This window comes from Setaria viridis, chromosome 5, assembly GCF_005286985.2.
Source record: "Setaria viridis chromosome 5, Setaria_viridis_v4.0, whole genome shotgun sequence".
In the NCBI taxonomy this organism is placed as follows: domain Eukaryota; kingdom Viridiplantae; phylum Streptophyta; class Magnoliopsida; order Poales; family Poaceae; genus Setaria; species Setaria viridis.
This window is the reverse complement of record NC_048267.2, coordinates 45,116,225-45,140,346: the sequence shown is the minus strand read 5'-3', so window position 1 is coordinate 45,140,346 and position 24,122 is coordinate 45,116,225. Positions and strand designations below refer to the sequence as shown.

General features: G+C 45.8%; 3 protein-coding genes and 1 pseudogene across 3 annotated transcripts; 2 read left to right on the top strand and 2 right to left on the bottom strand.

The window, feature by feature from the left end:
- Positions 1–558: 558 nt before the first annotated feature.
- LOC117854662 (nascent polypeptide-associated complex subunit alpha-like protein 1) lies at positions 559–2,383 on the bottom strand (annotated as a pseudogene).
- Positions 2,384–8,922: 6,539 nt separating this feature from the next.
- On the top strand, positions 8,923–13,540 carry LOC117857541 (uncharacterized). Its single transcript, XM_034740257.2, has 5 exons — positions 8,923–9,448; positions 10,486–10,595; positions 10,679–11,047; positions 11,637–12,387; positions 12,997–13,540. The coding sequence occupies exons 1-5, from the start codon at positions 9,190–9,192 to the stop codon at positions 13,077–13,079; spliced, it is 1,572 nt and encodes a 523-aa protein (XP_034596148.1). The 5' UTR covers positions 8,923–9,189; the 3' UTR covers positions 13,080–13,540.
- Positions 13,541–13,687: 147 nt separating this feature from the next.
- Positions 13,688–15,299, top strand: LOC117857542 (uncharacterized). Its single transcript, XM_034740258.2, has one exon. The coding sequence runs from the start codon at positions 14,526–14,528 to the stop codon at positions 15,123–15,125; it is 600 nt and encodes a 199-aa protein (XP_034596149.1). The 5' UTR covers positions 13,688–14,525; the 3' UTR covers positions 15,126–15,299.
- Positions 15,300–16,816: 1,517 nt separating this feature from the next.
- On the bottom strand, positions 16,817–23,883 carry LOC117856772 (RNA-binding protein BRN1). The gene is made up of 9 exons (XM_034739162.2): positions 23,398–23,883; positions 22,483–22,565; positions 20,221–20,272; positions 19,954–20,079; positions 19,758–19,840; positions 18,623–18,805; positions 17,892–18,228; positions 17,381–17,524; positions 16,817–17,302 (listed from the first exon to the last, which is right to left on the bottom strand). The coding sequence occupies exons 1-9, from the start codon at positions 23,633–23,635 to the stop codon at positions 17,172–17,174; spliced, it is 1,377 nt and encodes a 458-aa protein (XP_034595053.1). The 5' UTR covers positions 23,636–23,883; the 3' UTR covers positions 16,817–17,171.
- Between the last annotated feature and the right edge of the window lie 239 nt (positions 23,884–24,122).

The following is a 24,122-nucleotide window of genomic DNA, read 5'->3' as shown; positions in this document are numbered from 1 at the left end:
TCCACGCAAATGGTGACCCGATACGCCAAGACATATGGGCCGGACTGAATTCCACGAACACAATCAGAAAACTTTACAAAAACAGCCCACAAATACCATATGCGGGCGCAGCTAATCACCAATCCCAAAGATATATCAGCCGTGCAATTAATAGACTGATGCCTAACAGAAAAACAGTCGAACAACAGTTAGGAATTCTGAAAACAATAAAGTAGGGTATTAATAGGAAAAGTAGGAATGCAGTGTGCAGAGCCACCTGTTGAACCCAAGTCAACATTAGGAAACGTGAATAGCAGAATATGCTTAGACAAAAGCATAGGGGACCAACTCAGCAAGGCAATCTTTCAACCTTGGAATTTGTTTCATTGAAATCACGGAGTAAGATAATGGGAAATTGGGAATAGCAACTGTGAGCAAAGAAGTTCAAAGACGGTACTCATATTGAACGCTATGTCAACTTTCGATATGCATCCTAACTGAAAATGGTAGGAATTTAAACCAGCATAGTCTGCTAGGAATCCAGGGCACGAGCTTCACCTCTCACAATTCCACAATTCACTAGTTAGTCAGCTCCATGATGGCATTGACAATGTCACCGTCTGCTGCCTTCAGCGCCTTCACTGCCCTGGATCTCGACACGGACGCCTGTGTCATCACAAGCTCAATGTCATCTGGCTCGACCCCAGACTCATCACCCTCCTCGTCATCCTGAGATGCTGCAGATGGCTCAGCATTCGAGATGGTGATACTTGGATCCGATGCCTTGAACCTCTCAGCAGCGTGCGGCCCCACTTCCATAAGCTTTGCCTCCCCAAAAATCACATAGGTGTCAGAATTGGGGCTCTCGAAGACATCCGGTTGGGTAATCAAGATTAGAACCTGAAAATTTATGGAAAGTTAATCAACTATCTTACTAAGACATAATAGGTGAAGAGGAATAATGGATAGTAGTGGTTCAATGCTCACATTCTTGTTTTTGAGGGTTACACGCCTCACACCATTGATGGTCTTAATGCCAAGTTTATTCATGAATTACCAGGTCATCTTCTCACTCCTACTCTGCTTATATCTTCCACTAACACCACCTCCTGGTCCTGGAGAGCTTAGGATTAATTAATCAGATTTCAGAGGGACATTATATTTTACACTGGACCGGAAGTTTCATATGATTAATCATTAGGATGTAGAAAAGAACATAAATATAGAGCAAAGGGAGGTAGTACAATTACAAAAAGAATGAAATATTTGTATACGAAAACATATAAGTAGCCTAAGTTACGTCAATATGTAACAATAAGAAATAGTAAAAATAAGATGGATATTGAGTTACCCCATTCATCAAGGGGCAGATCAAGTCAAAATCACATAAATATGAAGTCAAAAGTGCGCTCCTTTTTTTTAACAACAAAACAAGTACTAACATAATTCATTGTATATAATTCTACATTAGAACATGCGGTAAACTAATAATATCATGCATTATCCTTATTTATGGGCCAGAAATAACTACTAAACAGAATAGGAATTCAAATATCCAATAATACCATCTGGATCGTCATCGTCGTCGTTGCCATCGTCATCCTCAACGATAGGCTCATCTCCCTAGGAGTACGCAAAAAAAGAATGTTTATAATGGGAGCTTCCTGATTGAATGCAGCTGAGGATCATTGCATATTGGAGGGCATTAAGACAAGCTATTTCGTGAGCGAAACAAACACCTGACCGCATAAGAGATTCCCAGAAATACATAGTCCAACCACCGCACAATCGCTTATCCAACCAACTCACACGATTAAAAAATACTTGAAATATCCAAACCAAACCTAAGCGACAAAATGAGATCTACCGGTTTTTCGATCCATGGCCTCAACAGGCACATCAATCAACAATGGGGATCAACAAGGACAAAAGATGGTTTTTTTTAGATGTGAAAAAGAGCCACCAAATCGAGATGGTAGAATGGATGATTATCTCTGGGGTGTTTGGATACTATGTGCTAAACTTTAGCAATGTCACATCGGATGTTTGGATGCTAATTAGGAGGAGTAAATATGAGCTAATTATAAAACTAATTGCAGAACCCCCGTGCTAATTCGCGAGATGAATCTATTAAGCCTAATTAATCCATCATTAGCAAATGGTTACTGTAGCACCACATTGTCAAATCATGGACTAATTACGCTTAATAGATTTGTCTCGCGAATTATACTCCATTTGTGCAATTAATTTTGTAATTAGCCTATATTTAATACTCCTAATTAGCATCCAAATATCTGATGTGACATGTGCTAAACTTTAGCAGTGTGTATCCAAGTGGGGTCTCAATCTTCGGCTCCTCAAGCTGCACACGGAGCACCTCCTCTCGCGCCTTAGCGGTCGTCATAGCAAGGCAGGTAGGGTGGTGAGGGAATTAAACCCTAGCGGAGTAGGGGAAAGTGTAAGGGAACATATCTAGTGCAAATCAGATACCCTGTGCAACTATGGAAACTTTCAATCAAGGCCACAAGATGCTCATCCAAGGGGCAGGGGGAGGGGGGATATCACAAAATTTCATTGGAGATGCTGGTGGCAGGTAGTTATGTGCAAAATAACTCCCTCCCCCTGCTCCTTGGATGAGCATCTTGTGGCCTTGATTGAAAGTTTGCAAGGTTGCACAGGGTATCTGGCTTGCACCAGATCGGATCGGAGATTCAAGACTGACAGGGGAGGGCTGTGGGACGGCTCGTTGGCTAGTTTAGTGTGTCCACAAGTGTTTGGTGATCTCTACTCTCATAGATCTGGACCGTGTGATCTTGATTGGACAGTTTTAAAATTGTTGGTTATTTGTTATGCTGGTAAAATCATAAAACTTTTTTATTTATGAAAAGTCCCTTATTTGATCGAATATTGAAATAATGGCACTGGTCCTTCGTTACATTAAAAAGCAATATTTGTTCTTTTGAAGAAGTCACCGAGGGGACAAAAAGCCTCCACCTAAATTTCATCAAACCTCAGATGACGTGCTAGCCGGTGATGGTTTTGATGAAAGGCACTTTACAAGCATTTGGCCACTGGATGGCCGGAAGAATATGAGCAATAGGATACAACACAAGGGTACAACATAGAAGAATAGATACACAACTCGTGAACAATTTAAAAACAAAGCATAACACAACCGAAAGACAACCATCGTTGCACCACCCCTTGTACCTACGATGTCCCGTTGTTGCCCTCTATTCGAGGGACCACCTAATGTGATGGGGACTAAAGGTGATGAAGGACACGCAAGTCAAAGCTCATCAGATATGACGACCTTCCTTGGAGCTGATGGCAACACCTCTAGCACATCCGAACTCTATATACCGCCATCCAACGTAGTTCAAGGGGAGAAGTCCTTAAGGGGGAATGGCAGAAGCAGTGCAAACACCACCCGACACTTGATTTTCTAGCACCAACAAGGAGAGCATCAATGAAGCAGAGGTGTCAGGAGGGGACACTCGTTGAATCACGATGGCAGCAAACAACTAGATCTAACCTCACCCGTGAAGAGTAAGGAGGACGAGGAAGGCACGGGGCAAGCATGATACACCAAGCAACGCTCCAACTTCGAGGAGTAGCAGACAACGGTAGTTTGGCGCAGGCGGTATCTCATCAACGCCTCCAAGGAAAACACCAGTGGTTGAGGGCATCACCAGTGATGCCGACACCAGCAAATGTCGGGTTAAGATTTCTCCTGACTGATACCGGTTCTAACCAGCGTCGTCCCAACCAGCGCAAATGTGGCCGCACTAGCCTGTGGACGGGATGCCTCAAAATGATGCCTCAATGGAGGGAAACGACACCTATGGGTGTCGTCGTCGTTGGCACCGGCACAATTGAAAGGATCTTGATGTCGCCTAGAGAGGGGGTGAATAGGCGAATTGACAAACTTTAATCCAAATTCAAACACCTTGAGCCTTGTTGCCTGGACAGACCGGTCAGACCGGTTTCCTAGACCGGTCAGACCGGTCTGAGGCAGTGAGGCACACCAAATTGATGCTTGATCCCCTCTTCGACTTTTAGCACCAACAATCTTGAAGAGTGTCACTTGTAGATGATAGATGATATTTAGCAGAATAAACTTGTCCCTGCACACAGTAATGACACCCCCAAGTAGATCGGAGCGGAAGCACAAGTAAATGCTAGAATACAACAAGTAATGCAAACTGTAAAGAGGACACGAGGATTTGTTTATCCGAAGTTCAGATTCAACCAATGAATCCTACGTCTCCGTTGAGGAGCCTATTGAGATGCGAGTCTTTTTCAACTCCTTCCCAACAAGCCGGGTCTCTTTCAACCACTTTCCTCATCTCCACTAGTTGATCTTTTCCCTTGCGGAGGCAAGATCACAGCCCTCACAAACTTGCCGCTGCTCACCACACGTTGGGAGCTAGCCGGTGACACCTAGCCTTCTAGGAGGCAAACCTCCAAGAGTAACAAATGCTTCAAAGCTTTCTCAACACGAACCACAAGTGCTCAACCTATGGATGGCTCTTCTTAGCTCATAATTGCTCTCAATTCACTTCTCTCTTCCACCCAACTCACAAGATTTCACTTAATTCACACAACCTCACAAAGAGGGGTTGGGAAGAGCTTTTCTTAGCTTTGGCCTAGCTTAAAATGGTCTAGGATTACTGTTTTTGCCTCAGGAGCAGCAACCTCCAAGAGTGGAGGTTGTGGGGTATAAATACCCCAAAGAGCAAAAACTAGCCGTTAGAACACTAGGCAGACCGATCAAACCGGTCTAACTCGAAAACTAACCGTTGGTACTTAGACCGGTCTACTAGACTGGTCAGACCGGTCTGGCTGAGCCAGCCACAATGCTCCTAACACTCACTCTTGTTGACCTAAAGGTTAAGCCAACCCTTGTTATATGTTTTGTAATCTTTTAAATCACTCAAGGGTATCTCTTAGGGTGAAACTCACATGGGTCAACTAAGAGCGCTTTTGGTGTTGTCAATAAGCTAATGTTGCATCCCTCTTGATAGTACGACATACCTATACTCAAGATGAAATATAAAAACCATATCACCCTCTTGAGTTTGTAAGTCTTCATTTTTGTCATACTTTGATTTTTGGATACTTGAGGGCTTCCAACATAATCTTCAACTTGAGCACATCCAACTTGAGCTAGTGACTTAAGGCTTCCTTTCATCCATAATAAAGTATACTTGAAGTCTTTAGTCACTCCATTTTACCAACTATGATAGACTAGATGCATTGCATTGCTTCCCTTGGTAAGACCTAGAAATGATACCTCGAAACCCCCCGGATACTAGCTACTTCACCCTATCAATATGCCCATGGCACAAGCCGTCGCTTATCCAAAGCTTGCTTAGTCCCTCGTCTCTAGTACCTCATTTGATTTCTTCACCCATTCTTGCCACATTGAGTTTAGCTTTGCTTTGACACCAATAGTTAAATCCCATTTGAAATCTTCTTCAAATGCTTGATCTAGGTTGATAAAGAAACTTCCATGAATTGCAATCTTCCACTTAATAAGACCAATATGTAGATCATAAGCTCGTGTCTTTTAGCATGTCCTTATGAAGTCTTGAAATTCCCTTCTATGAATATTTCAAACTTTTCTTGATGACCCATTTTCTTTTGGTAACACAAGCTAACAATTTGCTTGGTAAGTTATAGATCAAACTATAAAAACTCATCCCTAAGCATCATTCAACTCTTGCTTGTTGTTGTTCTTTAATTTGTCTTTAAGGGATCACATACTTACTTGCTACCTTCATCATGTGCCATATGATACTCATTCACTTGATAAGTCAATATTGCAATATGAGTATAAGAATAAACTCCTGCTCACAAACTTAGACAAACAAGTTAGTCCTTTAATCATTTTGTCATCCAATTCACCGAAACCCACTTAGAGGCCTAGATGCACTTTCAACAATGCTGGGCTAGGATTTCCCTCGACGATTTCCCGACTTGCTAGCCATAGCGCAGTTGTCAAGAAAGGATGACCGACAAAGGTAGCAACTGCCGCTGCCTCCCTTTTGTAGCTGAGGAAGGCGTGGTGATAGCCGAGAGATCATGCCCCCTAGAGCCCACATGGAAGCCCGTATGAGCTTCACTGTGCGGTGCCCAACCTCCAGTAGATTCGACGTGAGATGGCCCAGCCCCACGGGCATCTGGTCACCCCCGATGAGAAACCACCAAATCCGCCCACGGAGAAGCGGGCCGAATCACGAAGTTGGAGCCCGTGTCCGGTAGATGCCACCACCGCGGAGACACTCGGACAAGGTCATAGATGACCACACGACCTCTTGAAGCTGGACATGGCATAACCATAAGGGAGAGGACACCCATAAACACCGTGACAGAGTGCTCGATTTAGCGAGGGGACATGACAAAGGAGCCTGCGACCGGCACTATCAACAACTATGCTGGTTGAGCCTACGAATGTGGTTGGAAGTTCGGCCTGCGAGCAGCACCACGAATGTGCCTCCCACCCACATCGGCAGCTGCTCGCCTATTGCGCACGGATTTGGCTAACCATGGGCAAATCCGCAATTCAAGCCCCCGGATCTGCTCCCTAACAGGCGTTGTTGGCCATCCTGACGAGGAGCGAGCAAATCGGGTCGGCACCAAGCATATCTGCGAGGATTCAGAAAGCACCTTGCAGATCAGCCACGCCCAGGCAAACCACACCACCTATGTCGCCATCTTTGTCACCACATATGAAAGAAGAGGAAAAATGTAAGAAAAGAGAAGGATAGGTGGGGAGGAAGGAAACTCGGAAGGACGCCATTTGGTGCCGCTCGCTCGTAGAGCTTGCCGACTGGGGAGGTTTTGGTGGTTGCCCCCTATGCAAGATGACACGAGGAGAGAGGACTTGGCTGTGTCCCAAAAATCAAAAGCAATATACAACCCTGCTTAACATCAAAGTTTATGATAGGACACAAGAGCTAAAATCAAAACTACCAATGCAACTTTATTAGGGTCAAATATTCACAGCTACACTTCAGAATTCTTAAGCAAATTGAAATTTTTAATAACGACATTTGACACACATCAATAATATCATTTGTTGCTTGCACGAAACTAATGGAAAAGCAAGCAACAAGTTGCAAAGTACAGTACCTATAGCAGCAAAGTATATAGAAGTACTCGAGACGGCTGCAATGCAGCATCAGGGGGAAACTGGTAGCAGTATAAAATCAGAAACGGATAGTACGAGCCGAAAAATGGCTCGGGAATTTACAAGTGTTCTAAGGCGTACCGGCAAGTCCATGAATGAGACGAAAGTAGAGAATAAATCGAGTGCAGTACACAATCACAGTACATCACATTTCGATCTTACTACTAATCCGCCATCAACGTCGTGATAATAGCTCTCCCAATTAAGAGCCCCCCGCCTCGGTCCGTAAGGACAAACGGTTCACTCCATCGATCTCCTCCCATCGTCCTCGGACCAACAAGAGCAAGGGAACAGCAGAGCAGAGCCCACACGTACGTGTGCACCGTCCGCACGGGGGAAGAAGAGAAGCTGCTGCAGAACAGAAACATCTCGATCTTCTAGAGGCCATCGCTGACGAACGGCAGGCAGGCAGGCAGAACGTGAACGTGTCCATCCAGTAGCTCGCTCGCTCGCTCACCTGTTGGAGTGTCCTTGTTACGGCGTCCAAGTGGCGTCTCCCCTCCTCAATCGCCGACGGGTGGGCCCTCTCGAGTTTTCCCTCGCTCCGTCCCGTCCCACCACCGTGCTTCATGGCGCTGTTCCGCGGCGTCGCTGACTCGCTGTCGGCGTCCGCGTCGACGGCCAGGCGCCTCGCTCGCTGCTGCAACCATTCCACGTGCGCTCGTGTCGCGGGTCCGAGCCCCGGGGCCCGGACGTCAGTGGCACAGGTTCCATGAGACCAGGGGGGCGGTGGCAAGGCTTCGTAATTTACGCGGCAGCACGTGGACCAACTCGTGAAGCAGGAAGGAACCCATCCGCGCGCTCGCTGACAACGTGGGCCCGGGGACGGTGCGGTGGACCGGGTGCACGGGCGCGTTCGTGGGGTTGGGGGGCGTCGGTTTCCGGGAGAGATAGCCACACGACGAGAAAGCCAGCAGGGAGAGAGGGAGGTGGGCCCGCGGGCCCACGTCACGGGTCTCCCCGGCTCGAGTCCGGCGGGTGCGGCTCACCCATCCATCTGCCTGCGCCCGACGCCACCGGGGATCTCCTGCGGTACGCCGCGTGCGGCGGCGGCGTCACCACCTCGGCTTACGCACTCGCTCCTCCACTTGATGATGCGATGATGGGTACACGCGGCCTCGCACGGGTGATGCGGCAATGAGATGAGATCCATCTACCAATTTGCGTTCGCCTACCTGTATGGGTCAGTTTAGGTATGATTAGTTAGCTCCGTGAGACGTCAGATCTTCGTCTTAGCCGATTTGATTATCTAGAAAGTTCAGTGTCCGATTATCTCGTCCATGTGTTTCTACGTTCGTTTTCATTTATTACACGGGTCATAAGCTGCGAACCAAAATTGAACTTAAAAAATGGCAACTCATGACAAGTAGCGAATATGAAAAATATATTTATAAAAACTAAGTTCCACTAAAAAAAGAGCAAACTTGACATTCGGGTTGTATGTCAATTGCCATAGATACAAGACATTTGGCACATGGACAAATTGACCACAGAAGATCCTGCCTTGCCTTTTGCCCCCTCCCAATTTCAAAATCTTCAAACCAAAACCAAAACCAAAACAAGCTAATCAGAACAACCGCAGAAGATAAAAAGGTTCAAAAGGCAAAAAAATAGTCCACACTAACACAACCAAAACCAAATTAAGGCTCTATCAAGTGCGCTTTACCCACTAACCAAACAAGCTCGTCACTAGTCACTCCTCACTAATCTCCCCCCGCTGCTGCTCTTCCCCTACAGCTAGCTTCCCCCCCACCTCCCCTTCCCTTCCATTTCACCTCGCTGCGGTTTACCTCTCCCTTTCTCTCACCTTCCTCGCCCACCTCCATCGCCTCCTCCTTAAGCAACGCCCCCCCCAACCCAAGCGACCCGCGACCCTAACCCTAGCGCCACCACCAACTGGCCCAAGCACACCCACTGGCTCGCTCAGCTGCGGCAATGGCGGGGCGCCTCGTCACCTCCCCCTCCCCGGCGGCGGCCGCGCTCGCCGGCCGGGATGCGTGAGATCGCGGCGCCGGATGGGGAAGGACGCCGGCGAGGCGCAGCAGCAGCCGCCGGACGGGGCGGGCGGCGGAGGCGCAGGAGGCGGAGGAGGAAGGGGCGGTAGCGGCCGCTGCCGCTGCTGCTGCGGAGGAGGGACAAGGGCGGTCAGGCTGCAATGCGTGGCGGCGCTCGTGCTCGGGGTAGCGGTGCTGCTGTCGGCGGTGTTCTGGCTCCCGCCGTTCACGGGGCGGGGGAGGGGCGCGGAGGGCCCGGATCCGGGGGATGACTTCGGAGGTGAGCACCTCCGCATTGCGAGATCTCGGTCTCGTTCCTCTGTATGCGGACGAATAGTGGCTGTTTGCTCGATCTGTGCGTAGTTTCGACTGGGTGCTGACTGGTGATTGCTCAGCTTTGGATCTGGATGTGCGCAGTGAATAGTTGCGGCTTTGGGGTGGAGAATTTGAATTTACTTTGACTGCGAGGAACCTTGTCGAGACGCTGTGGGTTATGGTAGGTTCGGACAGCAACCCGGATATTCTAGAGCTCTCTGCTGTTGTCTCACCATTCTACTGGCGTATTGCCTGCAAATTTAGTCGCCTGTGGCTCGTGTTTTCCTGGATTCTGATGCTTGGATTCGATCTGTGCTGCTCCTGCTTAGGCATGTGTCGGTGCTCCCATTTTTTAGAGAGAGGGGGTGCCCTTTTGCAAAAAAATCTGCCACCATGAGTGAGTGGTTGTGTGTTTGGTTGGAGATTCAACCAACTGCAAGAAAGGGTCCTCCTTTGGGATATGCTGCTGCTATTTTGTGAAAAATAGTAAGTTTATAAATGCGCTAAAAGCCTAAAAAACATTCTGCCAAAATGGGAGTACTATGCTGGCCTGGTTATAGGGGAATCGTTGGGGCGCGATCACTAACTATTTCTGTTGATCGCTGATTTATTTTGCCTTTTCGATTCAGCGGATTCTGTATATCGCCGAATTGGCTGATGTCAGAGATATTGATTCTATACGCCGGCCTGACTAGATTTAGTGTGGCTAGCTAGTGATGTGTTGTGCTTTAATTGTAGATGAATTTTCATTAGGCCATGGGATTGTACACTGGATTTTTGTATTCATCTTTGACTTAAAGATGAACCAAGGGATTTCTGGTCACTTTTCTTTCCTCGTTTGCCCCTGTTAGATTTGCAGTCTACTCCCTAGCTGTATGAAGTGTTCTTGAATTTTACTATTATTTAGAGAGCCCATAGCCTGTACAATATAATATGCAATGAACTCATAGCAAAAAACACTCCATTATAGCATAGTCTTACTAATGAATCTATATTTTGCAGCTGCTATTGTGGCAAGCTTTAGGCTACAAAAGACAGTTCCGGAGCTGAGTGGAAATAAATCTAAGCTCGAATTTGATATCTATGAGGAGATTGGCATTCCTAATTCCACCGTAGGCCCTCCAACTTTCTGATCTACACATTACTGGATACTTGCATCCTATTGCCCTAGACTGATGCTTAAATTTCTATACAGGTGGTTGTGAATACACTGCATCCATTAGATGGATCAAACTGGACAAATGTCATCTTCAGCATTGTCCCTTTCCCAGAGGACTTGACTATCTCATCAACATGGTTGAGCATTCTTAGATCATATTTCATGTCCTTCGTTGTACGGCAGTCAACGCTCCACTTGACTGAGTCTATATTCGGGAATTCATCATCCTTTGAAGTAGTTAAATTCCCGGGAGGAATAACAATCATCCCTCCACAAAATGCTTCTCTTCTTCAACCCCATGCTACTTTCAATTTCACTCTGAACTATCCAATCTACAAAATACAAGACAGAACCAACGAGTTAAAGGATCAAATGAAGGCAGGACTACTTCTCAATCCATACGAGGTTAGTTGTACCTTCTGGATTTCTATTTGTGGTTGTCTTCATTATCACTTCAGTATGAATCATATTTACATGTACGGTGTTCTTTTTATTCTCTCTATAGTGACCTTCACTGCGCTAGAGGCTTATATACATTTGGTAATTCTACCATGTCATGTCAGCACATATATATTGACATATATATAAAATTTGCATGTGATGCAAATTGTGCATACAGTCTTGCAGGTGCTTTGCAATTTGTGACATACATTTCTGGCATTTACTCATTAGTTTGATGGGCATGCATATGCATGGAACTCCACATAGGTTTGCCACAAATATTCTGTAAAAATGAGAGACCATGCAGGGGCACCACACTAGGCTCACAGGATAATCTATCTAACTAACATATTTCTTTTTTAAGAACCACAAAAGAGAACAAAGCACAACCAATTTCTGGACTGCTGCAGTTTGTTTTGTACAGTTGCTGATATGTGGTTCTAAACTAAGGCAAGAAAGCAATTCAGTCGGGAAAATTCCTAGGCATAAATTAGTATTGTAGTAGCTATCTGTTTTTTCCTTGCAAATTGAGTTTTTGGTTTGTGCAATGCAGAATCTGTATGTCAAATTGACGAATTCGCAAGGTTCAACAATTCTTCCTCCAACAATTGTTGAGACTTCCATTGTCCTTGAAGTTGGAAATCACAAGACGTCTGAGCCATCTGTGCCAAGGATGAAGCAGTTGGCGCGGACAATTACCAATTCATCTTCATCCTCGGGAAACCTGGGTCTCAATCATACTGTATTTGGCAAAGTAAAGCAGATTAGCCTTTCATCCTACCTTAGGCATTCCTTGCATAGCGGGGGCGGTTCTGATGCACCTAGTCCTGCACCCATGCATCATCATGCTCATCACGGCCATCATCACCATCACCACAGTCCTGACAACAGCAGGCATCTAGCTCCGGCTCCTGCTCCAACACATTTTCCTGTGCCGCAACCCAGATATGGTGCTCCACCTCCATCTGGGTGTCCATACAGCAAAAACAAGCCAAAGAAAAGAGGGCCAGTTACACCAGCTGCTGAGCCTGCAGCTAATAATCACCATTCTGCTTCTAGTGCCCCACCACCACATCCATGGTCACCTCCACCTGCTAGTCGTTCTCCACATGATCCCACTATGCATGGTGGATCCCCTGTTCCATCCCCTCCTATTCTACCAGAGCCACCTTTGCCCACCGTTTCTTTTGCTCATGCACATCCTCCAAGCGAACATGGAACACGGACAAGTCCTGCTCCAAGTGAGCAGGGAACAAGAGCAGGTCCTGGTGGGATGTCACAAGTGGCTCCTGCACCTCATTCATGTGAGTTATTTCTCCATTTATATTTTCGCAACTTTGGAATTTTTTGCAGTCAATTCATTTATACGCTGTTGAGTGTGCTCAAAGTAAGTAAATGTTGTTCACATCTTAACAATTCTTCCATTATACATCATGCTGGAGGATTTAAACAGTTCATATTTGTGTTTTTTATCCACAATTTCTGCTAATGAGGATGTCCAGTTGATTTTAGTGTATGTCTGATCTTCGCTTAGCTTCCTACATATTCAGTTGAGGTTCAATTGCCAAGTTTTTTTTTTCTATGAATACTTGCATCCGTTGACGTGGGCAAGAGAAGCGTTTAGTTTTTTGCATGATGGCATAAGTTAGTATGAAGTGAACCAAGGTTTTGTAAACTGGAGCAAAAACTCTATAGTTGTGGGTTTTGTTCAATAATTTGAGAATCGCACATTACTCCTTTTTATATTTCAAACATGATGAACTGAACTTTGTGTCCCCGATCAGTTAAGACTAAGAAAATAGAATTGCAGACCCAAACCAGACATTTGTATTGCTCTGTTTACTACTTCATATATTTACCTAATAACACCAGCATATCACCATTGCTGACTATACAACTTTATGCTATTGCAGCTCATGGTACCAGGATGCAGGGTGATTCCTGTCTCTGGGTTCTTTTTGTCTTTACATTATGTATCCTAATGAGCCTACTATGATGAACGAAGTACGTGGCTAACCAGATGTAAAATAGAGGGGGTGCACGTCTGGAAGAGAGGACGGGGCTCCTCCGGTGGTGTCATCTGGTTGTAGCCGGGGCGCGATCAGCTCCTGAGGCGGGCGGCCAAAAGCACAAGGAAGCTCACCCCTGCCTCGGCGCGCTGGTATACTCTTCTCGTTGTTAGTGGATGTAAATATGGGTTGGAAATGGGAAATGGGATGGATGGGTACTAGGCAAACCGCAAGAGGGGCGGCGGTGCCGCGCGTGGTGGTCAAAGCCACAGGGGGTGGCAGGCCCTTGTGTAGCGCGTGCGCGCCTGCCCCGGTTTGCCGTGTACTGCCTTGCCTGCCGCTGCTGCTGAACTCATTACTAGAGGATCTTCTCAAAGTGTAAAGGACCTTTCGTTTTCGCATGAGAGAAGGCACGGCGTTTGCCTCGCAGTTTTGTGGAGGTTCCTCAGTTTTGCTGTGATCTCTCTTTTAGTTTTCATGGTGATACCATCTGAATCGGCCGTAGAAATGGTGAACTGCGATCATGGGTGGTGGCGTTCGTTTTTCACTTCTCAGGTCATGTTGCCGGGATCCATATGATTGATTCATGCATGTTCGTTCATAGGGAAGCTTCAGGAACTGTGCATATGACTACTACTTCTGGCCCCCCTCATCGAATTCCCGTGATTGCATTTAGGACTACTACTTCTGGCGTAGACGTGTCTGAAGCCTGGCTACCCTGCTGAAGAAGGCCGGCCGCTGGCTCGGGGACGCCGACACACGCTTGCTGTTGGCGAGGGCTTTGGTGGTGGGCATCCCGGCCTGCCGCTCGGCGCGATCCCGGGTCTGCCAGCGTCGCGTGCGGGATCTAGGAAAGCAAAGTAACCACCAGTGCGGCAACCTATAATTTGGGCTTCGTGACTCCCTACAGGACACGGTTCTTCAGTTCCGGTAGAGTATCATCAGGCAGTAGAGGTAGGTGGTTGGCTACGGAATGAGCATCAAACCCTCACTTGCCCTGCACTAGCAGACCAAGCTGATGGGTGCCTGCACGACAGCACGACGGAGTACCGGGCGCCCGTGCTCCACACCACCATTAATGGAGGACGAGACCGTCAGACCCCACGCCGCAGCATCCACCACCACCAGCCGCCCGTCGTCCAACTGCATTGACACCCTCTTAAATTGCCGTCGCCCATTTTCCACCGCACCGCGCCGTGCCACACACCACCCGCCATCTCGCACGCGCGTTCCAAGACCGCCAGACGATACGCATCGCGCGCACGCGCGCACAGTACGCTCCACGAGCTCCATCCGTGTACATTGCTGCCACCCCAGCCGCAACTGCTCGCTCACTAGCCGTGCAATACAAAGCGCCTTCTCCTTCTTCGGGGCTCCAGCACCTGCAGCCAGCTGAGCTCCACGTACTCTCTCGCAGAATAACCTCCGCCGCCATGCCGGCCGGCGGCTCGTCCTACCTGGCGCCCATGCCCATGACCGGCCGCCGCAGCTTCGCCTACCACAAGCTCAAGAAGCTCCCGCCCGCTCCCGCTCCCCCCACTGCCACCACCCTCGAGCACCAAGACCACCAGCAGCAGCCTCCGCCGCCGTCCGCCGCCGCCATCCAGGAATCCTACCAGTCCTACTACCTCGCGCTGGGCGCCGCGGTCGCCAGGGCCCGGAGGAGGCGGCAGCGGCCGCGGAGGGTGAGGCCGCGGCTGAGGATCTCGGGTCTGGCGCGGGCGCTGCGTCGGGGCGCGGCGGCGGCAGGGGCCAGGGTGCGCGCGTCGGTGGCCAAGGTGGCTCGGCAGCTCAGGGAGGGCCGGCCATACATCGGGGACCTCTTCGCCGGGAACTACATGTTCCTGCAGGTCGCGCCGTCGCCCACAATGGTCGCCGGGGTCGACGACAAGCAGCGCGGGTTCGCGCCGTTCACGCAGTACTACTACGCCAAGGTCGGCGCCAAGAGCATCATGCCGCCGCCGCCGGCCGCCGGCCGGGCGCTGCAGGTGCACCAACCTGCAGCTGCTGCGCGGGTGATGTACAAAGTGTAGCACTGTAGGTGGTTATTTGATTGGTACGGTGCTCTGGTGTGTCTGGTCGATGGTACGGTGCTCTGGTGTGTCTGGTCGATCGTGCCATTGGTTGTGCTATGTAACTATGCTATCTACTTATGTTCGTGCTGTCAAAGAATGGTGGGTAAATAAAAGTTGCCAGTTTGTTTTTTCTTTCCCTCTTGGCTTGGCATTCGTGGTTAATCTTCATGGCTGGCAAGCCAAGTGGCCATGCATGACCAGCACATTAATGGTGTGATGAAATAGTAGCAGTGTTGTTGCACTATCCGTGGGTCCGGGAAGACGTTGTCTGCCTGGCTCAGTTTAACTCACATGGCCTACTTGTGCACGTGGTACACTAGTGAAGTCCTGTTTGGATAGGGGGGTTAAAATTTAACCCTACTTTTAACTTTTTTTATCACATTGCCTCTCAAACACATGTGTTAAAAGGGATGTGTTAAAGTTTAACACCCCCAAAGAGGTGTTAAAAGTTGTTAAACTTGTTAAAAGTGGTTCCCCTCCCCACTTTTTCCCACCATTGCTCCCTTCTCTCTCCTCCCTCTCTCTCCGCCGGCCATAAATGAGGGGGCAATGGATTCATTTCCCACCAAAAATATTAAAGTTTAACACATTATCCAAACACTCCCAATGTGTTAAACTTTAGCACTCCATTTGAGAGTGTTAAAACTTTAACACTGGTTAAACTTTAACATAGAGTATTCAAACAGACCCTAGGTACTAATAGTAACAAGCGCAGCCAAGAGGAGCTCATCTTCCTTACCCTTCCTCCTTCCCTCTCTTTCCTTCCTCGTTGTCTTCTTCTTTTACTCTCTTTTCTTCTTCCTCTCTTCGTCCATAGCTAAAACTGTAGAAGAGGCTCGCTCAACGGGAGGCTCCGTTACGTCCGGAGCTGTAGGAGGAGCTTGAGCCACGGCCACCCCATCGCCGTCCCTGGTAGTACGCCAATCAGCGAACGAGGCGCTACGGAGAGAGGTTTCCATACATTACCGTGTATATGCATGGAAGGAATGGACGTTCTTGGTGCCGGACGGGAAAAGACGGCATTTGTTCCGCGATCGATAATCGTTCAGCATTTGCCGATCGAGGAAGTTCACCTGCTGCATGCAACCGTGCACGCAAGGCAGATAGCGGCTGGGGCTCCAGTCGCCGTCGCGTGTCGGCGTCAGCGAGTGATGGCGAGCAGTTAGCGGGGCGGATGGCTTGATTGCAGACAGTGATCCTCATCTGCTTCGCTATATAATTCATTCATGTACTCCCTGTTGCTGCTGGCAACCCGAACCCGTCTGCAGGCTGGACGCAGGAGCTACATGACTTGCCACCATGAAGTTGTCTTCACCTAGCGTCAGTTACTGAGCGAGACTAGCCACCCAATAGTTTCGTGCCTGCGTCCAGAGCTACTACAGGTTCAACACATCTTTTTGAAGGTAGGTAGGCTCTAGGCCGTGGTTGGCCCATGGGCCATGGCACAGCCATCTGCATTATAACTGATCTGCTGCCCTGTGATCCCATTTCTCTAGCCTGTTCTGGAACACTCTGTTCTGTTCAACCATCAAAAACAGCCATCATGTTCTGGAATTTCTTTACAACATGGAGCACATTGATCATAAATCACTCAACAAAGTGCATGGACACATGATAACAGGAAATGACCCGGCAAACTCTCAAAAAGATTCAGCAACGTAAATCATAGCGAATTCTAGGAATTTGTCAGTTTAAAAAGGTAACAATTGAATGAATTGGCAGTCTTTGTGTACAAGTGATCTGACCATGGTTCAAATATCTGCTACGGCTATGCTGCAATGAATTACACAACGTGATAATCTTTCAAGAATGTGAATAATTGAACAACGAGAATACGATTACACTGGGCTGGGCTCCCCAAGTCTGATGGGCGTGGTGCTGGACTGCCGACTGACTGCTTTGCGGGGAGCAGAGGAAGGAAACAATGTGGTAACGATCAATTATCTGACAAATATGTACCGAGAACCTGATCGCGTCGTATGGTCACAACAACTGCTGCTTTTGTCAATAGGGTTTACTATGCTTGTTGTTTTCTCTCTTGAGTTGTACTTTGAGTTTCTTACCACCTAATTGGAAGCCGTTCATCATATTGATGGCTGCCTGTGCAGAAGCAGGAGAGTCGTAGCTCACAAAACCTGCACCAAGTTATATAAACCAATTAGCGCAGTTAGCAAGGATGAGCACCGAAAGAGAGAGGGTGAAAAGCTTTTTACCGAAGCATTTGCTGACACCCGTTGCTTTGTCTACAAACACCTTAGCACTTAGTACTCTACCAAAACTCTGAAACGCACTGGAAAGTTCTTGGTCACCATAGTCTTGTGGGATATGATAAATAAATAGATTGGCTCCAGGAGGACCTGTAACATGATAATTAGACATCACAATAAATGTCACAATATCAGTTATAATAATGGTAAACAGATTAATTGATAGCATAATGGGTTATGGACTGATAGTACAACCTATAATCAGAGCTATAAAGCATTGTGCAGAATATCAAGTACATCTTCTGATGGCCCTATGTACTGATGTACACTTTTGCAAAACAAAGGAAAATGAACATCATTCATTCATGCTACAAGATGTACTTGATGAAAATGACATCTTGGGAAACTGTATGTTGAGAGATAAAAAGTACATGCTTATGACAACAGCAACTCTCCAGAGAATAGTTTTTCTCCCCTGCACAGTACAGACATACATAGAGTATCGAATGTAGCTAACCTTCGATCTGCCCACCGGCATTGCTGCTGGGACTAGAAGATATGGTGGACGTGGCATTTGAATTTGGAACTTTAATCGAATTGTTAGAATTTCCAAAAGGACGATTGTTCATGAGACCACCAGGATATGATCCAGGATACTGCATACCAGGGATGGCAGGATAAGGGCTGCCTAACTGCATTGCATTAAATGACCTTTGAACTGAACTGGGGGACAGTTCAGGATTGACTCCTCTTATCGAGTTTCCTTGATTAACAGGCTGGACCATATTCTGGAAGGGACCTTGATTTTGCATAGGAGACAAAGGGTACTGCATAAGTCCATATGTCCCGGGTGGCTGCACAGAAGATCTAAATCAGTACACACTTCTGCCAACTGTTTAAGGCACAAAATTCAGTTATTTTAAGCTATACAAGCAATACTTGGGTTATTTAGGTATTGATAGCATATCAAGGAGAGAAGCTAAGAAATTTCAGCACTTTGAGCGAAGGCCATCTTTTTTGTTTGCAACAGCACATAAAAAGAACAAGCAGGAAACATCCAAATACTGAAAGGTAAATGACGTAGAAATTACATTTTCAATGAGAAGAGCACAAGTCAACAAAAAATATATCCTCAACACTGATTGATGGAAAAGTTTAGTAAAGAAAATAACTTGAAAGGAAATAAAATTAGTGTATAGTATTAACATTTTCTAATTATGAAGCAAAACAATGTAGAAGGTAAGTCACCTGATAACCAAATCCATTATATTGAGGCATATATCCCATCTGTAAAGCTCCAAATAATGAAGATTGCTGCATAGGGTTTGCATTGGGAATATTAGACAACTGCAATTGAGCTTTTTGTGCTTTCCTAGCCTGTCTTTCCTTTTCTGTATCAGCCCATTTGACAACCAATGGCACACTAGAACCCTACAAATATACCAGAACTTGTTAGAATATATTTACAAAAAATGGTATTCTGAAGAAAGCCTAAAAAAGAATATAGCTCAAACTCATGGTGTCAAATGAGCAATCCAAAAATAAAATAACCAAAAAAATATCTAAATTTCACAATTTATGTACAAAAATAAGGAAAAAGTCTATTTTACTCCCCTCACCTATTTACTTTGTCCACTTAACCCCCTAAGCAAAATTTAGGCTCACTTTACTCCCCCAAACTATTTCATTTGGTCCAATCTACCCCCTAATTAGATTTCTCTTTTTTGTTTCTTCGCGTACAGATTGAATTTTAATTTCAGATTTTGTCAGTTGACTTATAACATGATGCTCCATGTTAAAAAAATATATTAGAATTTTTTCATGATTACTTTTCGTACAGTTTTGTATATCTAAGATCAATTTCGTATTAAATATTCCTAACCTATGAAAATAACCATGAAAAATTCTTAGTATAATTTTCTAACATCAGGCATCATGTTTTGTGTATGCTCACAAAATTTGAACTCAAAATTCAACTCATACACGAAGAAACAAAAAAGAGAAATCTAATTAGGGGGTAGATTGGACCAAATGAAATAGTTCAGGGGAGTAAAGTGAGCCAAAACTTAGTTCAGGGGGTTAAGCGGACAAAGTGGATAGGTGAGGGGAGTAAAATGGACTTTTTCCTACAAATAATGATTTTATGTTATGTTCCCATATGAATCAAAGTAAGAAAAAGCATGTAAAACTTCCATTAGTTTCCTAACTCATCTTGTCAAACCTCTATTTTTAATTATATAAATTGTTACTTGTAACTGTTGATGATAAATAGAGTATATAATTCAGTCAAAACTATGAGCTGTATACTATGCTCCACCGTGCATCACAGAGATATAAAATACATGTAACAATTGCTTTGGCAGCCTAACTCATTTTGTCAAACCTCTATTTTGTGCTTCCCATTTAGAGCCTCAATGGCTGCCAATGCTTGCTCTTTTGTTTCATATTTAAGGAATGCGCAGCCAGCTGCCAAAAGAAGACAAGTTAATTGACAATATACACTTGAGATGACAAACTGTCAAAACCAAGTGGTGCTTATAATTCTATTGACAAGGAAAGCAACTTCTCCGCAGGACAACCTTTGCTCGTTTGTTGTGAACCTCTCAAAATTTGTAAATCCTTGATATTCCCATATTCAGAAAACAGATCAGTCAACTCAGTATCCGTAACATTTTTCGGAAGCATTCCAATGAAAAGCTTGTGTTCTGGAAGTCATGACAAGTATAGATATGACTATATGAGTGCACTGTTCAAATATCAATAAAATACAGGAAACGATGTCATGAGCCAGATCCCTATACAAAATCACTGGCAGAGACAAAGTTCTACATAAAGAGCAAGCATACCCAGCCTCTCCAACTCTCCATCAGCATATTTTACTTGCAAAGGACTTGATGCCTGAGTTAAAGAAAGAAACATAAAAGAGCATCATCAGTGTCAAAGAAAGTAGAGACAATTTACAAGATTTGTATTTGATGAGTGCCATAGGAAAGTGTCACACATATCAACATACCCAAACAAGGCATCAGAAGAGTAGCTACATTACTAGAGAAAACATTAATAATGGGCAAGTGTCTCAGTGGCTCCACAAAGTCAGTGTATGAAGCAGTTCAAATTTTGTGCAACATTAGGATGTGGATCTCTAACCACTAATACTTTATAGCATGCTTTGTATCACCATCCTTATTTGGTGAACTTTTGCCTCTGCTAGTCGCATGAAATGGTGTAATGTTACTTCATATTTTAAACCAAAAAAAAAACATACCAGCAGGAGTGGGATTAGATATGTAGTCATTTTCTTGATGCAATTCATTGGGTGAAGACAGCTTAAGGTAGTAAACAGTATAGCAACTATCCATTGTTTAGGTCTATAGCAATCATCATGATGTTTTTAGAAAACTTGTGCTCCACAATAATAAACATTCAAGAAGATACACATAGACAAAATCATATATTCTTGCAATTGAAGCAAGTTGAGATAGAAGTATGCATTTTCATGAAATTTTATACCTAGTCCAAATGCTTTACTCATACCCAGCTGCTCTTCATCTATCTAAAAACTTTGGTCATGTTTGATGGGACAGAGGCCACAATCAACCACACTAAGAGTTAGGTTGGCTATAAGTTCATTGTTTGGTTTGGGGCATCAGTTAGGTGTGCCACAAAATTGAAGCTACAAAAATATCATTTTCCTTACAAGATGGATGCAAAAGTGTTATGGCCAATTGGTGGTCTAGCTTTTGTTAGGTGTGCCACGTCAGAAACAAGGCTAGCCATTATTTGGTTGGTGACCAGAAGTCAGTTGTCATAGACCCAGCTAGTTGCCTAAAAAACTATTAGCATTTGCTACTTGCACGGTTGCACCATAGCCTAGCAACTCAACAGGTATGGTTCTTGACTACTCCCGTAATCTTGTCTAAATATAAATTTTGTTAATCTGCCTAAATGTTTTGACTAGCTCATGTTGACATATGCTACACAAGATTATACTTTGTTGAGGACTGAAATCATAATTTCCTCCTGAGCAGTCTTCTGATAAATAAATACACAAATTTCCTACAACATTCGAATATTCAATAATTACCCCCACATAGGTATATGCTGCATCAACATGTCCACTATCTGATTACACTTGGCAGGACTAACCATGAAATGGTTATGTGCGGTCGCAGACGCCGGTATTCTGTTTTCTAAAAAGACTAACCATGAAAGGAAATCTCTAGAATTCCTCCTGTTCTACACAAGAGCACTTGATTCCTCAGCTACTGTTGGAAAATATAGACATTATATTTCTAGGAACGAGGCTAAACCGACTAACTTTGATAAATATCATAATAGCATCCTGCAGATTACCAGGCAACAACCCTACAGAATGGCTGAATAAGATGTACTTCACATAAGAACACAAAATCACATTCATAATGTAGTGGCTCTCCACTTTATCCTATTCAGAGTAGCAAACAAAAGACTTAGCCATCTTAAAGACTACTCATAAAGGGTTGTTGTATTGTTTTGTTTGCGTAGCCTGCTCTTGAAAGGACTATTGTGTATCTGCATTAGAAGAACAGGTTCCAACCAAAGAATGGCATAGCAGGATCAATTTTATCAGCAAGAACTCACTGAAGAGAGGTTAAAGTGCATATTATTTCTTATCCGACGTGCAAGAAAGAAAGAAAAAACGAATGCCACTGGGCTTTAAACTATCGGCTGTAAAGCAGTACTGTGAAAAGGCAAAAACTGCTGAAACAATGTGCAAAATCTAGAACTAGAATGGGTTCACATCCTGCAAGGCTGCAATCATTCACACATCCCCCTTGAGGCCTCGACCCAAAGCCACTTCCAAGTTTTAGACCACCCACAAAAGTCGCAGTCACTAAATTAAATTTCCACATAGTGTCCCACCAAAGATTCATTTGATCCCACCGAACAACTAAGGGCATACATTAGCTGACATTGTGGCCCCATGCCAACCAGATTATGGGATATTCATAATTTGCGATCACCAGAAAGAGCTAAAGGTGCTACAGTAGATTCAGTTCCTGACAATGCCACCTAAGCATATGCAAGGAGAAACATGCTAACAGAGCACGATTAGAATGCTCACGTACCCCAGGGAGCGTGCGCTTGTTGTGGTAAGCATTCACCGCCTTGTCAGCTTCTTCCCTTGAGGGGCATATGAGGAAGCAGCACCCTGCATTATGTTCAGAGCATGTGAAACTGATGTCAAATCAACACGCAGATGGACAGAATGACGCAAACACTGTCAGGCTGGAGTTGCACGGAGGCGAAGGCAGCAGCACTAGAAGTGGAAAACTGGCCTGTCAATGTGCGACGTAACAAACGGCTCTCAGGGAAAACAAGGCAATGTTTCTTATTTGCAGAAATGCACATCCCAACCAAATATCCACATCCGAACCAGAAATACTTGAGTTTTCCTGAAGCCAACCCTAGCCAAGCAGCTAAAAGTAGCAAAAATTCCACGCAAATATAGCACATTTAAGCCTGCATTGCTCCAAAACAAGCTCAAGCCACACCAGACACGCATAGTTATTTATTTTATTTTTTGGAAGAAATCCAAAATGAAAATACGAAGCCAGCAAAATCTAAATTTCAAAAACTGAAACGCAGTTCTTCAAAAAAAAAAACTGAAACGCAGAAGGCGAAAAATTAGCTCAGGCATTGGAGCATATTATACACTGAAGTAACACAATTCAAACCTATTAAACTCAAATTCGTGCTCAAACCCCACCAACCCGAAAATTCGGCGCGAGATCTCCCTCCAGCATTGGAGCAAATGGATCCCCAGTAGCAAAAAACCCAAGTCAAAACGCTAGAAATTCAAACCGCAAAGCTCAGATTCCTCCGATAGCATTGCCCCAAAACACGACCAAGCAAAAAGAAAAAACACCTCGACAGAGCACGAGAGCTCGTAGCAGAACGGCATTACGCCAATCGAGCCGTGACAAGCTCTCCGGAGCGCGAGCGAGGGTGGCGAGCCCAGATCCGGGCGCACGGATCCGTACCTCGGGAGACCTTGGTGACCTTGTCCTTGATGACGGTGACCTCGTCGACGGCGGCCACCTCCCGGAACATGGCGAGCAGCTCGGCCTCCGTCACGTGCTTGGGCACCTGCCCCACGAAGAGCTTCACGCTCTGCTCCTCGCCGCCTCCTCCCTTCCCTGCACCTCCTCCCTCCGCGTCCGCGGCCGCCCCCGCAGACGCTGCCGCGGCGGGCGCGGCCTTCTCGCCGTCCTCCGCCATTGCGCGCTCGGCCTGGTAGGGTTTCCGCCGAAGACTTGTCGCCGCCGCTGGCCGCTGTCGCCTCCGCCTCGTCGCTGCGGTTGCGCGAATTGTTTTTGGGTTTAGGTGGTGGAGGGGAGGCGATGGAGTTGGCGTCCGGGGCGGAGCAATTAATAATTGCTAATGGATATGCATGCTGCTGCAGTTGGAGGCTCCCCCTACTATACTACTTGTTACAATCATGACTTGAGCAGCCTAGAGAGAGAGGGAGGGGAGGTGGGGTTTTTTTCCGTAGAAAGCTTTTAGAGAGAGAAAGCCAGCTTGAGAAGACAATGGAGGTTGTCCTTGGGATCTTCCTTTGCTAGGACCCTTTTTCATGCAGGTGTGTGTGCGCCCGCGCCTTTTTTGTTTTTCTTTAATTCTCTTTTAATAAAGAAAAAAATGTTTCTTCAAAAAAAAATTCTGTTGCGGAACTGTGCCAAGGCATGGATTTTATGTCCATGCGTCG

Coding starts and splice junctions, on each gene's coding strand:
- LOC117857541 (XM_034740257.2), top strand. CDS start 9,190: ATGGGGAAGGACGCCGGCGAGGCGCAGCAGCAGCCGCCGGACGGGGCG. Junction 10,596..10,678: donor TTGGCATTCCTAATTCCACC/GTAGGCCCTCCA, acceptor ATTTCTATACAG/GTGGTTGTGAATACACTGCA. Junction 12,388..12,996: donor GGCTCCTGCACCTCATTCAT/GTGAGTTATTTC, acceptor ATGCTATTGCAG/CTCATGGTACCAGGATGCAG.
- LOC117857542 (XM_034740258.2), top strand. CDS start 14,526: ATGCCGGCCGGCGGCTCGTCCTACCTGGCGCCCATGCCCATGACCGGC.
- LOC117856772 (XM_034739162.2), bottom strand. CDS start 23,635: ATGGCGGAGGACGGCGAGAAGGCCGCGCCCGCCGCGGCAGCGTCTGCG. Junction 20,273..22,482: donor ACAAGCGCACGCTCCCTGGG/GTACGTGAGCAT, acceptor TCTTTAACTCAG/GCATCAAGTCCTTTGCAAGT. Junction 18,229..18,622: donor ATAATGGATTTGGTTATCAG/GTGACTTACCTT, acceptor TCTTCTGTGCAG/CCACCCGGGACATATGGACT.